Source organism: Nannobrachium achirus, assembly GCF_963921795.1.
Source record: "Nannobrachium achirus genome assembly, chromosome: 22".
Taxonomy (NCBI): Eukaryota; Metazoa; Chordata; class Actinopteri; order Myctophiformes; family Myctophidae; genus Nannobrachium; species Nannobrachium achirus.
The window spans coordinates 45,856,830-45,871,667 of NC_137829.1; the positions used below are offsets into that span (position 1 = coordinate 45,856,830).

At 38.7% G+C, this 14,838-nt stretch overlaps 1 protein-coding gene across 1 annotated transcript; it reads right to left on the reverse strand.

Moving 5' to 3' along the window:
* Positions 1-7: 7 nt before the first annotated feature.
* LOC308307892 (granzyme-like protein 1) lies at positions 8-1,520 on the reverse strand. Its single transcript, XM_080753222.1, has 4 exons — positions 1,398-1,520; positions 1,159-1,303; positions 357-617; positions 8-239 (listed from the first exon to the last, which is right to left on the reverse strand). Exons 2-4 carry the CDS (start codon positions 1,288-1,290, stop codon positions 87-89), a joined length of 546 nt encoding a protein of 181 aa, XP_080609348.1. The 5' UTR covers positions 1,291-1,303; positions 1,398-1,520; the 3' UTR covers positions 8-86.
* Between the last annotated feature and the right edge of the window lie 13,318 nt (positions 1,521-14,838).

Consider the following 14,838-nt stretch of genomic DNA (forward strand, 5'->3'; position numbering starts at 1 on the left):
AATGTTTCACTTTACAGTGTTGTATTTGCTCTGTGGTAACATCCTGTCAGCCTCGTCCATGGCCTTACTGTATATGCAATACATCCTCACCCGTTCATCTCTGTTTTTATCCACTTGCTAAAGAAAGGGACTTTAATGAACACGTGTGGGTAGCCGGGGTCATCGCATGCACCACCTGATGTAAAGGCTGTTATACCATGCAGCTTGCCGGCACAGATGAGGGGACCACCTGAGTCTCCCTAAAGGGATAAAAACAAAGAGGAGTGGGGACTTAGATGATGATGATGGTAGCATTTCTTCCACAACAACTCAATAATAAAGTGTCTGATTCAAATACTTAATTTCTGTTCCATTACCTGGCAGATCCCCTTCCCATCAGCGTGGGTGCATATCATCTGGTCTTTGCAGAAGTAGTCTTGCCACTTCTTTTTGCATTCAGCAACGGCCTGCATGGTTTCTGTAGTTTCTCTCAGCACGTCAGAGGGAGGGGAGTTTGCACTGGGTTTAATTCGGCCCCAGCCAGCCACTAAGCACTTGGTGTTTAGGGGGATTTTCTGGTTCCACTTGGGTAGTTGAATGGTCTTCACGTTCTTGTTCAGTTTGGCATTTGTCTTTAACTGCAAAAGAGTACAGATCAGCTCTTTCCATGTGTGAAGCCATAGCTATGCGGGAGCGTGTCTATGCCATCTTAATTTGCCTTGTGATTTAGCAGAGAATAGATTTAGTTTGATGATGACATAGTAACAGCTGGTGGAATTTGCTTTCCATAAGAGTGTGGGTATAGCTGGCACATTATAGCACATACAGTACTACATTTATACAGTATGCATAAGTATAAGGAGGAATATCATAGACATTTTTCAATATCTTAAACATATTACAGAAGAAATGTCAAACAGACAGATAATGAGATCTCCATATACCGGTATACGTTAGGGGAACAGACAGCCAAACAGATATAAAAGGTATTCAGAGTATAGACCGTATTCACTGGGCGGCCATGTTTGCATTTTGCATTGAAATACCGGGGTGGCATTACGTTAACTTAATGGCAAGATGGTTGCCGTGTGAATATGGTCTATGGGTACAATTGGTATTGCATAAAAAGGTAGGGCTTGAAACTGAACTTAAATTTAGTTTTACAAAATGTGAGATTACCTTAAGAAGCATAATGTCATATTTCATGTTCTTGTCATAATATTTGGGATGTGGATGGTACTCAGCTACTGGGATCTTTTGCTGACTCTTCTCATCTTTGGTTCTGTTGTGTGCTCCAAGCACCACAATCATGTCATTAGGCCTACTGAAATATAACAGAAATTAAATGGCTGACATTATTCATTGTATGAAATCAGATTTGGTTTTACGCTGTTCTTACATAAGAAAAATAAACTCACATTTCGCAACCTTTTTTGCAATGTGCCGAGGTTAGGACAAAGTCCTTTCGAATGAGTATCCCTCCACAAACATGTCCTCCACGGCATTGGAGTTCTGCCATATAGCGTCTGGAATGAGGCTTGGATTCCTTTCCTCCAACTATGCCGCTCTCAGAAGCCCCTTACATGAAAAAAACAAACTAATGAAGAACAGGGGTCGGCAACCTTTTTTGACATGAAGTGCCATGTTTACATATTCTTGATAGGGTGCCATGGCATTGGTCCGAATCTGTTAAGAATACTATGCCTAACCCTAACCCTAACCTCAGTAACCCAATTCGTGCATAATTAGATGTAGGACTAATGAACCTTCTGACTTATGGGCAGTCCCCCTTGATAGTCAGTGAATAATCATAACACCACATCAAAATTCCATAGGCAATACATACAAAGTTAGTTTTTTGTTGTTCAGTGATCACTCTCCCCTGTGCCAATGTTGGTTCTCTACCCTTGATGTAGAACAATGCCTCAAAGTAAATACTCAAGTACTAACTACAAAGTTTCTTTTTCACATTAATGCTTTGCTGTATATATTTAGAACATCAAAACAAAGTTTTGAAAAAACGAATTATATTCAGAAATGTTAAAAAATGTTTTATTTAAAAAGATATATTTTTCAAAACAATTTATTGGAAGTAGTTTTGTATCCTTGATCTTGTCAGAACAACCTTTCAGTCTTGACTAATGGAAACAATGAAGTAGTAAAAATGTTTACATACAGTATATTGTATATAAAGGCTTTATCTGAAACACGATGATGATAATAATAATGTAATCTTACCAGTGAGGGACAGCAGCTGAAGCACAACGATGATGTAGAGGAGCATCATGGTGCCTGAACAGTCTGACTTGGTTTTGGTGATCTGACAATAAGAGGTAATATAAACGCTTCTACCCTCCAACCCTTCACTACAGGAAACGGGGGTCCTTGTTTGTTGTTCATGACTCATATGATGCAGAGATGAAGAGAGGGGGAATTATCACACCTTACACTGAAACACGTCTGTAGAAAAAAGTTGTCCTTTATGCCCCTGAACGAGAAACAACTAACAAGAATACCTAATATGGTCTTTTTTTTACACCAAGTTCAATTCATTCAGGATTTTGCTGTGTATGAATTTACCTACTTTTTTATGCTGGTACTGTCTGTAACAGGCGTTTTTACTCGAAAACCTTTAATAACCACAGTCGTTTTTTTCTCTTGGTGCCATATATTTCAGGATATTTCTGCTTGACCAGAAGATTGAGAATGACAGGAGGAAGGGAGGGAGAGAGAGAGAGAGAGAGAGAGAGAGAGAGAGAGAGAGAGAGAGAGAGAGAGAGAGAACCTATACGGTCCCATTACACTGGCAGCCAAATCCAGCCTGAATCAGATCTGTGTCACATCCAGATTGGAATCTGATGTGTTCCATGTGACCATTTAAACCACTCAGATTCCAATCTGGATGTGGCACAGATCTGATTCAGGCTGGATTTGGCTGCCAGTGTAAATGGGGCCTAATAATCGAAGGCCTAATCGAAGGTTTTTTCATGCTAATCAGTCTTAAAGCGCCACATTTTTCACAGATGTAGCCCAGGGCTTGCTCTAATGAATTAGCTAGGGCGCCCGAGTCGGCGACCTTCGGGGTCGCCACAGTGGCCAAATCAAGTTGAGATCCCATCGACTTTCTATACAGGAGGAAAATACCCAGATTTCTTTTTTCTTTTGGTATGGTAACCCTTTCTGAGACACAGCTAAATTGGTGTTCTACCACTTTTTCTAGTCACATGTTCAAATACTGGATTCTGATTGGCTAAATTCCGGAGGTTATGGCAGAACAACCGCCGCAGTTGTGTGAGGACGAGATCAATGCGCCTCAGTGTACATCCGGGGACTTCAGGAGGTAGTCGGAACACCTTTCCCCCAACCAACATATGACGGTCGTAGCGGTCCTATGTTTACTAACGTGCGTACGACGTCGCCGATTTATTTGGATCCAATGCAATCCGCCAACTTTAAAGCCCCTTTTCTCTGAACCTATGCCTTTCTGGAAGCGAACAGCCTCTATTTACGGCCGGAACGGTCCTTCTAACTGACGTTAGCTTAGCTGTATGCTAGACATCTTTCTCTGCATGGAGTTGGCGTCATCTGGTGGTGAGTAGAAGATGTTGTTTGTGGAACTATTTGCTGTCGTCGCGGAAGTTTTATAGGCAATAATGATTGTAACTTAATATCCTTGCAAGTTACAACTATGTGTTTTCTTTCATGTATACGGAAAAAAGTGGTAGAAAAGCTATTTACCACTCGGGGTCGGACATTATGCTCTGATAATGTCCTGTGTGAGGGTGTTATCGGACTCGGCTTCGCCTCGTCCGATCACCCCCTCACACAGGACATTATCAGAGCATAATGTCCTCTCACTCGGGGTAAATTGCTTACTTATCAGCCGCAAGAGTCGGTGTCCCATTAACTTTACATTACAGGGGGAAAAAAGCAAAGAATTGATCTGCTTTAAGTAGCATTATGAGGGGTTAAACTAGGATTTTTTCATTATTCTGAATTCATTGCAAGCAATTGTTTTGCATGAAAAACATTCCTTGGGCTAAAATGGCCCCCACAGACTCATCACTTTTCATCACTAAACCATAGTCTTGTGGGGCAGTTCTTAGCCCAAGGAAGGTTTTTAAAAAAAAAAAAGAATCCCCCTCCCTCCAACAGTTAACAGAGAAGAGCTATTTCAATAACAAAGAAGAGCTATTTCACCAGAGACCCCAGTCAGGCAAGTTTTAATTCATCACTCTTTGCCTGTATCACTGTGACAATAACAAACACACAATGTTAACAAAACCTCTTTCGTTTCAGTACATATGACAGGTTTCACAGAACGGAAAGGGTTCAACTTCAAAGCCTCCACTACGACTAAGGAGCTGCTCTGTGGTCAACCATGCTTGCCTGTAAACTCCCTCTTCTTGCCTTCCTCACCCGCTCTTCTTGTCTTCAAGCCACATTAGAAATGACAATAACTTCTGTTCTGACTCTATACTGTATATATTGAATACTATTGAATACATAGGACCACATACACTAAAACTAACCCTAACCCTAAACCTAACCTCAGTAACCGTTACGAGTAACTAACCTGCCCGTCGGCATATTGAACGGACCCCATAGGAAACAAGTCCTCAGGACCTTTTTGTGAAAATAAAATAAAAATTGTAATAATTAAATGTGATGTCATAGGACCTTCAAGGCTGTATTTAATCCTTATGGACGTTATTCTACACACACAGCTCAATTTCATGTGGCCTAATTATAAACTGGCTATACATCTTTTTAGATGTTGCCTAATTATGTTTATATAATGTCCGTAGTCGTTATAGTGTTACAGAACCTACAGTAGAACGATGGCTAAACACATCGGTTGAAAAGTCATTGGATTTTTGTCTTTTTGCCAGGGATTGTTTTCAGCAACAAAAAATAATCCACACTTTAAAATTCATTAAAACACAACAATAACACAATATGTTTAACAAAAAATAAAGCTGCAACAACTTCGAGTTGTTGAAATACCTATTTGAAGCAAGATTACATACAGTATATTAAAATGGAAAAAACAAGAGGCAATCCAGGCACTCAGCATTAAAAAGAGGACCAAGCCTTTATTTGAAAAAAGAAAAAAAAGGCAACTGCCGACATGTTTCGACCGAAAAGGTCTTCATCAGGGTGAAATGAAGTATACAGACAGACAAACTCATTATATAGTACTGAAACACACGTGAGAATAGCTAAGCAATTAGGCAATATTATTATCATTATTAATTAACAAGTGTCAAAAATGCACATGGGTACATAGGCATGCACAGTCAATCAATCAACCACTGTGAGGCTGCACCAGAAGAGGATTATAAGGCTACTAACATCTATAACCTACAACAGCAAATACAGTTTAATTATTACCCAAAGATAAAAAAGACCATTGATTGCAACAAATAAGAATAATAAAGAAAATACACTATAAAGGATAATATTTAGATAAAGCACATGAATGATTGAGACCAGGAATGCACATGAATCATTTAGACCAGAAGGGGTGAGCGCATCCAGGGAATGAAACCAGAAAGTTTCCTTCTGGTTAAATGTACTGAGGCGATCACCACCTCTTGTGAATGGCTTGATGTGTTCTATAATCTATACCCAGCCAATAACTAAAAATAATCTGTTTTGGAACATTTTGTCCAGTATGCTGTATAAGTGTGATAGTTAATGCTCCAAGCATGCCAGAATGCTGGTATGGTCCCATTAAGATGGTGGAAGATGACCGAGGACATAGTTGGTCTATACATTACACATGTGTTTTGCTATATTAGCAATTAGATGTGTGTGCGTGTGTGTGTGTGTGTGTGTGTGTGTGTGTGTGTGTGTGTGTGTGTGTGTGTGTGTGTGTGTGTGTGTGTGTGTGTGTGTGTGTGTGTGTGTGTGTGTGTGTAATTTTCACACTTTCACAAAAAAGTCAGACTAGCTTTAATTTTAAATAAAATGTGTTCTGTTGTTTTGCTCTGTGGTATTTTTGTGTGAATGACAAAAGGATGACCATAATGTCAACCTCTTCCATGGCCTTATATGCTTTATTTTATAACCGGTCATAACAAGATAACGGACCTAATGAAGGGGGAGGGGAGTGTTTGATATAATGTAATATATATATATATATGCCTTTGATTCCAAGTAATGCGTAATATATTACTTTAAGGAGTAATATGTAGTATTTAACATATTGCTCTCCTGGGTGATATTGCCTAACACTGCTTATAATACATGCAACACATCCTCACCCGTTCATCTTTGTTTTGATCCATTGGAGAAAGAACTGGACTTTAATGAACACATGTGGGTAACGGGGGTCATCGCATCCACCTTCTAATGTAAAGGCTGTTATACCATGTAGGCTGCCGCTACAGATGAGTGGCCCACCGGAGTCTCCCTAAAGGGAAAAAAATAAAACAATAAATAAGTGGGGATTTCAATGATAATGGCAGTATTTCACCTAACATATCTGATTCAAATACTTCAAATACCTGTTCCGATTCAAATACTTCAAATTTCTGTTCCATTACCTGGCAAATTCCTGTCTTTTTGTCGGAGTGGGTGCATATCATCTGATTACCGTCGAAGTATTTCCCCCACTTCTTTTTGCACTCATCCCTGAACTGCGTCTTGACTGTGGCTTCTCTCAGCACATCAGAGGGAGGGGAGTCAGCCCTGGTTTGGCCCCAACCAACCACTAAGCACTTGGTGTTGGTGTGGATTTTCTCATTCCACTTCGGTAGTTGAATGGGTTTCACGTTCTTGTTCAGTTTGGCTTTTGTCTTTAACTGTGAAAGAGGACAGAGCAGCAGTTCTCTGATCAGCTCTTTGTGTGTCACAGATATGCTGTCTTAATTTGTCTTAAAAGCAGGTGGAATTTGCTTTCGGTAGTATGGGTATAGGCCTAGATAGACCGATTTTCAGAGCGGCAACCATAACTGCAGTGTTAAGCGGCACTGCACAGCGACACCGCAGCTACATGGTGCTGTGGAAAAAGGTCTATATAGCTGACACATAGCGGTAACGGGTCAGGTGGGTATAGGGCCATATGGGCACCTTGACAAAAAATGTGCTATTTTGTCCAAAATGTTAAAAAATAAAATGGTCTTAAGTAAAATAAAGTATAAGCAACATGATTATTACATGCTTAAACATTCAACAATCAAGGTCTAATATTTCTACAATTGTGACAAATTGCTACAAAACCTGTTGGCCTACTAGTATATCCGTCATTTTGGAGCATAAACAAGAAGTTGAATGTTAAAATGAAGTCTGATAATGACGTACCATGCATGTCACATCATCTACTTTCTTTTACTGAAGACCATTTTTCAAATATATATATTTTACATTTTGGACAAAATAGTACATTTTAAATTGAGTTGCCCAGATGTCCCTATTGCTCGCCTGATCCATTATAGCAGTATTACATACAGTATGTATGCAAGTAGAAGGAGAAATATCTTGAACATTTTACAGGTTATTACAGAACAAATGTGAAACAGACAAATAAAGAGATCTCCATATATGGGTAAGGGACAGAGAGACAAACAGAAAAGGTATTCAGACAACTAAATCTAAATATCTAAATAAGACACATTTCATAACTGATTTAAGTTTAGTTTTACAAAATGTGAGATTACCTTTAGAAGCATAATGTCAAATTTCTGGTTTGTGTCATCCTTGTCATATTCAGAATGTGGAATGTACTCAGCTACTGGGATCTTTTGCTGACTCTTCTCATCTTTGGTTCTGTTGTGTGCTCCAAGCACCACAATCATCTCATTACTGAAATATAACAGAAATTCATTTTAAATGGCTGACATTATTCATTGTATGAAATCAGATTTGGTTTTATGCTGTTCTTACATAAGAAAAATAAACTCACATTTTGCAACCTTTTTTGCAATGTGCCGAGGTTAGGACAAAGTCCTTTCGAATGAGCATCCCTCCACAAACATGTCCTCCACGGCATTGGATTTCCGCCATGTAGCGTCTGGAATGAGGCTTGGATTCCTTTCCTCCAACTATGCCGCTCTCAGAAGCCCCTTACATGAAAAACACAAACTATTAATGAAGAACAGGGGTAGGCAACCTTTTGGACATGAAGTGCCAACATATTCTTGATAGGGTGCAGTGGCATTGGTCCGAAACCTCTTTGTTCCAACAGCCCATTAGTCCGAATCTGTTAATTCGTACAAATTAGATGTAGGACTAATGAACCTTCTGACTTATGGGCAGTCCCCCTTGATAGTCAGTGTTTGGGTTAATCATAACAGCACATCAAAAGTTTTTTTGTTGTTCAGTGATCACTCTCCCTTGTGCCAATGTTGGTTCCCTACCCTTGATGTAGATTAGAATAATGCCTCAAAGTACAGTATATACTGAAGTAAATACTCAAGTACTAACTGCAAAGTGCATTTTCTTTTTCACATTAATGCTTTGCTGTAGGCTATATATTTAGAACATCAAAACAAAGTTTTGAAAAAATGAATTATATTCAGAAATGTTCAAAAATGTTATCCTTCCTAATGCTTGGTCATGATTTATTACTTTTTTTTGTTTATTTTTTTGTATTTCATTTTATTTAAAAAGATATATCTTTCAAAACAATTTATTGGAAGTAGTTTTTTATCCTTGATCTTGTCAGAACAACCTTTCAGTCTTGACTCATGAAAACAATGAAGTAGTAATTTTTTTTACATACAGTATATTGTATATAAATGCTTTATCTGGAACATGATGATAATAATAATGTAATCTTACCAGTGAGGGACAGCAGCTGAAGCACAACGATGATGTAGAGGAGCATCATGGTGTCTGAACAGTCTGATCTGGTTTTAGTGATCTGCAAACAAGAGGCATAATATAAACGCTTCTACCCTCCAACCCTCCACAGGAAACTGGGGGTCCTTGTTTGTTGTTCATGACTCATATGATGCAGAGATGAAGAGAGGGGGAATTATCACACCTTTACACTGAAACACGTCTGTAGAAAAAGCTTGTTCTTTATGCCCCTGAACGAGAAACGACGAACAAGAATACCTAATAGGGTCTCTTTTACACCGAGAGAGAGAGAGAGAGAGAGAGAGAGAGAGAGAGAGAGAGAGAGAGAGAGAGAGAGAGAGAGACACTATAACCTCTAAGGCCCCATTACACTGGCAGCCAAATCCAGCCTGAATCAGATCTGTGTCACATCCAGATTGGAATCTGATGTGTTCCATGATGTGACCATTTAAACCAATTGGATTCCAATCTGGATGTGGCACAGATCAATTCTCGGCCCCATCCTGTTCTCGCTTTACCTCCTTCCCCTAGGACACATTTTAAAGAAAATATATATGCCCCTCAAAAGATCAAGCAATAATCCTCTGTCCTCCCTCTTTGATTGTCTAAAAGACATCAAAGCCTGGATGGCCCTAAACGTTTTAAATATAAATGAAGGGGAAACAGAAATCATTGTGTTTGAACCAAGTGCCAGCTCCAATGCTCCTCCCTTAGACCTGGGTCCACTCCAACCCTATTTGGTACCCATGGTCTCAAACCTGGGAATAAAAATGGATAATGCCTTTAAATTAAAAGCAGATACATGCTGTGGTTAGAGCTAGTTTTTATCATTTGAGGCTTTTATCACAAATTAAATCAGTTTTATTTTTTAAGAATCTTGAGACATGCTTTTATTTCAACAAGATTGGACTACTGCAATGCACTTTATGTGGGCGTAAACCAGGCCTCTATCTCTAGATTACAACTTGTCCAAAATGCTGCAGCACGCTTTTTAACTGGTAAAGTAAATATGATCACATCACTCCAGTCCTAGCCGCTCTCCACTGGCTTCCAGTTCACTATAGAATACTTTTTAAGATTTTATTGTTTACTTTTAAAGCACAAAATCGGTTCGTCCCCTCTACGGCCTTAAGATCTGCAACTCAGAAAAAGCTCATTGTCCCAAAGACAAGGTTAAAATCTAGAGGAGACTGTGCCTTCTGGGTCGCAGCCCTCAAATTATGGAAGAAGCTACCTCTCCATATTAAATTTGCCCCTACAGTTGAAACTTTTAAATCCCGCCTTATAAGACCCGTCTTTATTCCTTGGCCCTTTCTTGATGATTTTTACTGCTGCTTTTATCTACTTTTATGGGTTTTATTTCTCAGGATCAAGGGTTGGATTAGGAGTAAGCCTGGACATACTAGCGTCATGTGCAGTGGGTGTAGCTTGTAAATCAAGCTCCCTCACACAGAAGTCACGCGACTCACGCCACAAAAACAGGAAATAGACTCCTGCCCTATTGGCCTTATGGCTCGGCAAGGCTTACTAACGCCATGGCAGAATTATGATACAGAATGAATTAACAGTTTGATCGATCTGACAGTCAAACATTCTATCCTCCACAGGAAACACTGAGGGTCGAAGTTTCTCTTTCGTTTCAGTACAGATGACAGGTTTCACAGAATGGAAACGGTTCAACTTCAAAGCCTCCACTACGACTGAGGAGCTGCTCTGTGGTCAACCATGCTTGCCTGTAAACTCCCTCTCCTTGCCTACCTCACCCGCTCTTCTTGTCTTTAAGAAACATCAGAAATGACAATAACTTCTGTTCTGACTCTATACTGTATATATTGAATACTATTGAATACATAGGACCACATATAGGAAACGGGTCTGCATCCAGTGTGCCGACAGGCTGGTATGCAGACACTGAAACTAACCCTAACCCTAAACCTAACCTCAGTAACCGTGACAAGTAACTAACCTGCCGACATTAGTCGGAACAGCGTCCCGTCGGCATATTGAGCGGACCCCATAGGAAACAAGTCCTCGGGACGTTTTTGTGCATCCTAATCCTAATAATCCTTTTAGCCTAGATGTCTGACTGTACCTCGTGCCGTTTACATTTCTTACTAAGTATTCAATCAATCATTAAGGCTCCATAGCCACAGGGCCACTGACAGTAGATAGCTTCTTCCCCACAGACAATCAGGCATATTGTTGCTGTCGGGCAGAAACCTCTTATCTCCATATTCTAACCTTGTGTTTTTTGTTTTGTTTTTGTGAATGAATGCCCTACTTGATCATACTACGTCACACGATGACGGTGAATTAGTACGTCCAGAGGCCAATGAACTCACTTTTCTGAGCTTAATTCAAAAAACTACAGATTACACTTTCGACTTTCAACACTGAATGTTGAAAGTTCAGTTTTTTTTTGGTGTAATTGAGGTCAGGAAACATGAAAAAAAGCCTAGAAAAATAATTAAATGTGATGTCATAGGACCTTTAAGGTTGTATTTAATGCTTATGAACGTTATTTTACAGACACACACAGCTCAATTTGTGGCCTAATTATAAACTGGCTATACATTTAAACCACCTTTTCATTTAAAAGAACATGCCATGGTAGATGTCAGCTATTATCTCATTAATTGCAGTTAAATCCATTTAATTCACAAAGAGGAGCAGATGGTAAAGAAACGTATTTAAAGTGTGTGAAGTGGGACACAAACTATATTAATATTTTCTACAGTAAATAAAGTGCCATGCCACCCTCAATACATGTTATTCTCTCTTCACAGCTTCGGACACAATATTGTACATAAACAGACAGTTTCAGTTTAAGGCTTTATTGTTTAGATTTTGCATACAGCATGTTTACATTATGTCCATATAGTAAATGTTACCATAATAACAGAGCCAGTGATGGCTAAACATCATAGGTTAAGAAGTTGTGAATTTTATTTTATCCATCTTCTCTCCAGGGATTGTTTTCAGATATGCTTTTAAAATCAAGACACGCTTTATAATGTATTAAAACAAACTTTAAAAAAAGAAGAAAATAAGAGAAAGGTACAACTAAGTTCAGTGTGTCCTTATTAAACCTATGTCCAAGTCTCTATAAGTACTTTCATACTATGTTGACATCAATGGAATGTTTTAGAAAATGATCATCAGAAGTGTGCAGTGTTTCATAGTGAGAAACATACCAGACTGTCGGTATGGTCCTTTTTAAGACGGTGAAAGAGGGCTGAGGACAGAATGTAGGAATATACTTCAAATTGTCAAATCAAATTATTTTGCTATATTAGCAAATGGATTGTTAATTTCTTCTGTGGTTTTCACATGTAAAATTGTCTAAAGTGTCTTTAATTTTAAATAAAAATAGTTGTCTGCGATGTGTTGTATTGCTTTTGATGTGAATGACAAAAGGATGAACATTCTGCAGACCTCTTCCATAGCCTCATATGCAACACGTGCTCACTTTTTTTTCATCACCTTTTCAATCCATTTGATAAAGAAAGGGACTTTCATGAAGACATTCGGGCGGTACTTTTTGGTATTCCAATCAACAACATCAACAAAGGCAGATATTCCATGTGCTTTGCCATCGCAGATGAGTGGACCACCTGAGTCTCCCTAAAGGGAAAAATAAAGTGACGTCAAAACCTTAGAAGAGAGGAGTGTGAACTTCAATGACAGCATTTCACTCAACAGATGAAGTCATCTTATATTATTTAGAATGTCTGTTTGTTACCTGCCAAATTCCCACAGTCTTCTTCATGGCGTAGGTGCATATCATCTGTTCACTGGAGAAATAGTTGGCCCACTTCGATTTACATTCATCGTTGAACTCCATCTTGACCTTGGCTTCTCTCAGTACCTTAGAGGGAAGGGTCCCAGGCCCAGTTTGACCCCAGCCAATCACTAAGCACTCATCGCGGGCAGGAATTATCTCATCCATCTTGGGAAGTCCAATGGTCGTCACGTTCTCATTTAGTTTGGCATTCCTCTTTAGCTGTGAAAGGGAACAGAGCAGTTCTCAGATTATCTTGTTCTATGTGTGAAGTTACAGAGAATTTCTCATCTGATTTATCAATAATTTGATTATTTTAATTAAAACATGGCAACATTTGGATTCAGGTCCAATGCTGTCACAAATAAATATAGTAAACATACTTAAAAGTCACTCTTAGGAAACGGTGTGACCACTCAAAAAGTAAAACCTGCCTAATAGATGGAGAGAATTATACTCTCACTCTATACTGCATCCTTGGTCAAACTGGGAACAATCAAGTCTACAGAGACTACTGAGACGACCTGCATGGTGTTGTGCAAGTGACTGCATGAGTTAATACTTTACAAGTGCATCTTTCAAATGTAAATAATCATGGTTTTACACTAAAAGGCAAACAATGGAACAGAAGCACACACCAGTGGTGAGGACATACTGGCCACAGGAGATAGCCTAAACTGTTTCAAAGGAGCTCGTAGCCAAGATGCAATAACTTTCCCAGCAGAGAAGAAATCTAGTATAGTTAACGTTGTGCCTTTGAACATGTTAAACTATCTTTGATTGATATTTTTTTGTAATTCTGTATTTACTTGTGTGTGTGCTTTTTTATCTGGACCCTGAGTCTGATATAACAATTGAATATCAGCAGGACAAAAGTTCATGAGATCAGAGGTTGTCAGCAAGATGACACTGTTTTAAAAAGGGATGTCTGACCAGGCAGTAATATGTAGTGTCTAGCTAGATGACAATGTGTTCAATGTCCACATAACAAGGGGTCACAGTAGCTAGTCTTTTTGGTCTTATTTTTTTTAATCTTTTTTATGTTTCTTTGACAGGCTTGATGTATTATGTTGCACTGCCAGTGGCTGAGGGTATTTCACATTCTTTATGTATTTAAGTAAACGGAAATTGACAAATAAAGTGATTCTGATTTTGTCTTGATTATAGCATCATAGTGAAAGTGAAGGTTTAATTTAGCTAATTAATCTTAATGAATGACTATACTCACATTACATCTAAATAAGATAATAAGACACATTTCAGAACTGATTTTAGTTAAGTTTAACACAATGTGAGATTACCTTAAGAAGCATAATGTCATGTTTGTGGTTGTTCTTATTGTAAACATAATCAGGATGTGGGATCAGCTCAGCTGGGATCTTTTGTTGGCTCTTCTCATCTTTGGTTCTGTCGTGTGCTCCAAGCACCACCGTGATGTCATAGGCATTGCCATTTTCATCACTGAAATATAATAGAAGTGAAAGTTAAATAGCCACGATTTACATTATTCAAAGTATTTATGAGTTTTTGTTTGACTAAATAAGAAAAACAAACTCAACTACCGGTTTATGCAATGTGCCGCAGTTAGAACAAAGTCCTTTCGAATGAGCACTCCTCCACAAACATGCCATCCTTTTGCATGTTCTAGATTAATTTGAAGTTCCGCCATGTAGGGTCTGGAATGAGCCTTGGATTCATTTCCCTCCACTATGCCGCTCTTAGAAGCCCCTTACATGAAAAACACAGACTATTAATGTAGAACAGGGGTCGGCAACTTTTTTGACCTGAAGTGCCATGTTTTCATATTCTTGATCGTCGGTATTTAATTATGTCATAACAGCCTTTATTTTTTGTTGTTCTTCTTTAGAAATATTTTCAAATATAAAGACATATATTTACACACCGTAATATAACATTAAGTCTAAGGTTCTATAAAGTAACAATAGTTCAGGGGTGCCTTGGGTGAATAAGTTATTTACAGGGGTACCCTGAGCCTAAAAGTTTTGAGAACCGCTGGAATATAGAATTGTGAGCATAATGTAATTTTTATACAATGTAGATGTGAGGGGACTTAATTTAACTGACTAAACATTTTTGTAATATTTCATTTTAAAATAAAAGACCTCTGTCTCACACTTAGCAAGTGTGCCAGTGATCACCCTCCGCTGTGCCAATGTTGGCACCCGTGCCTAAAGGTTCCCTACCCCTGATGCAGAACAATGCCTTACTCAAATAAATACTCAAGTACTAATTGCAAAGTTAATTTGCTT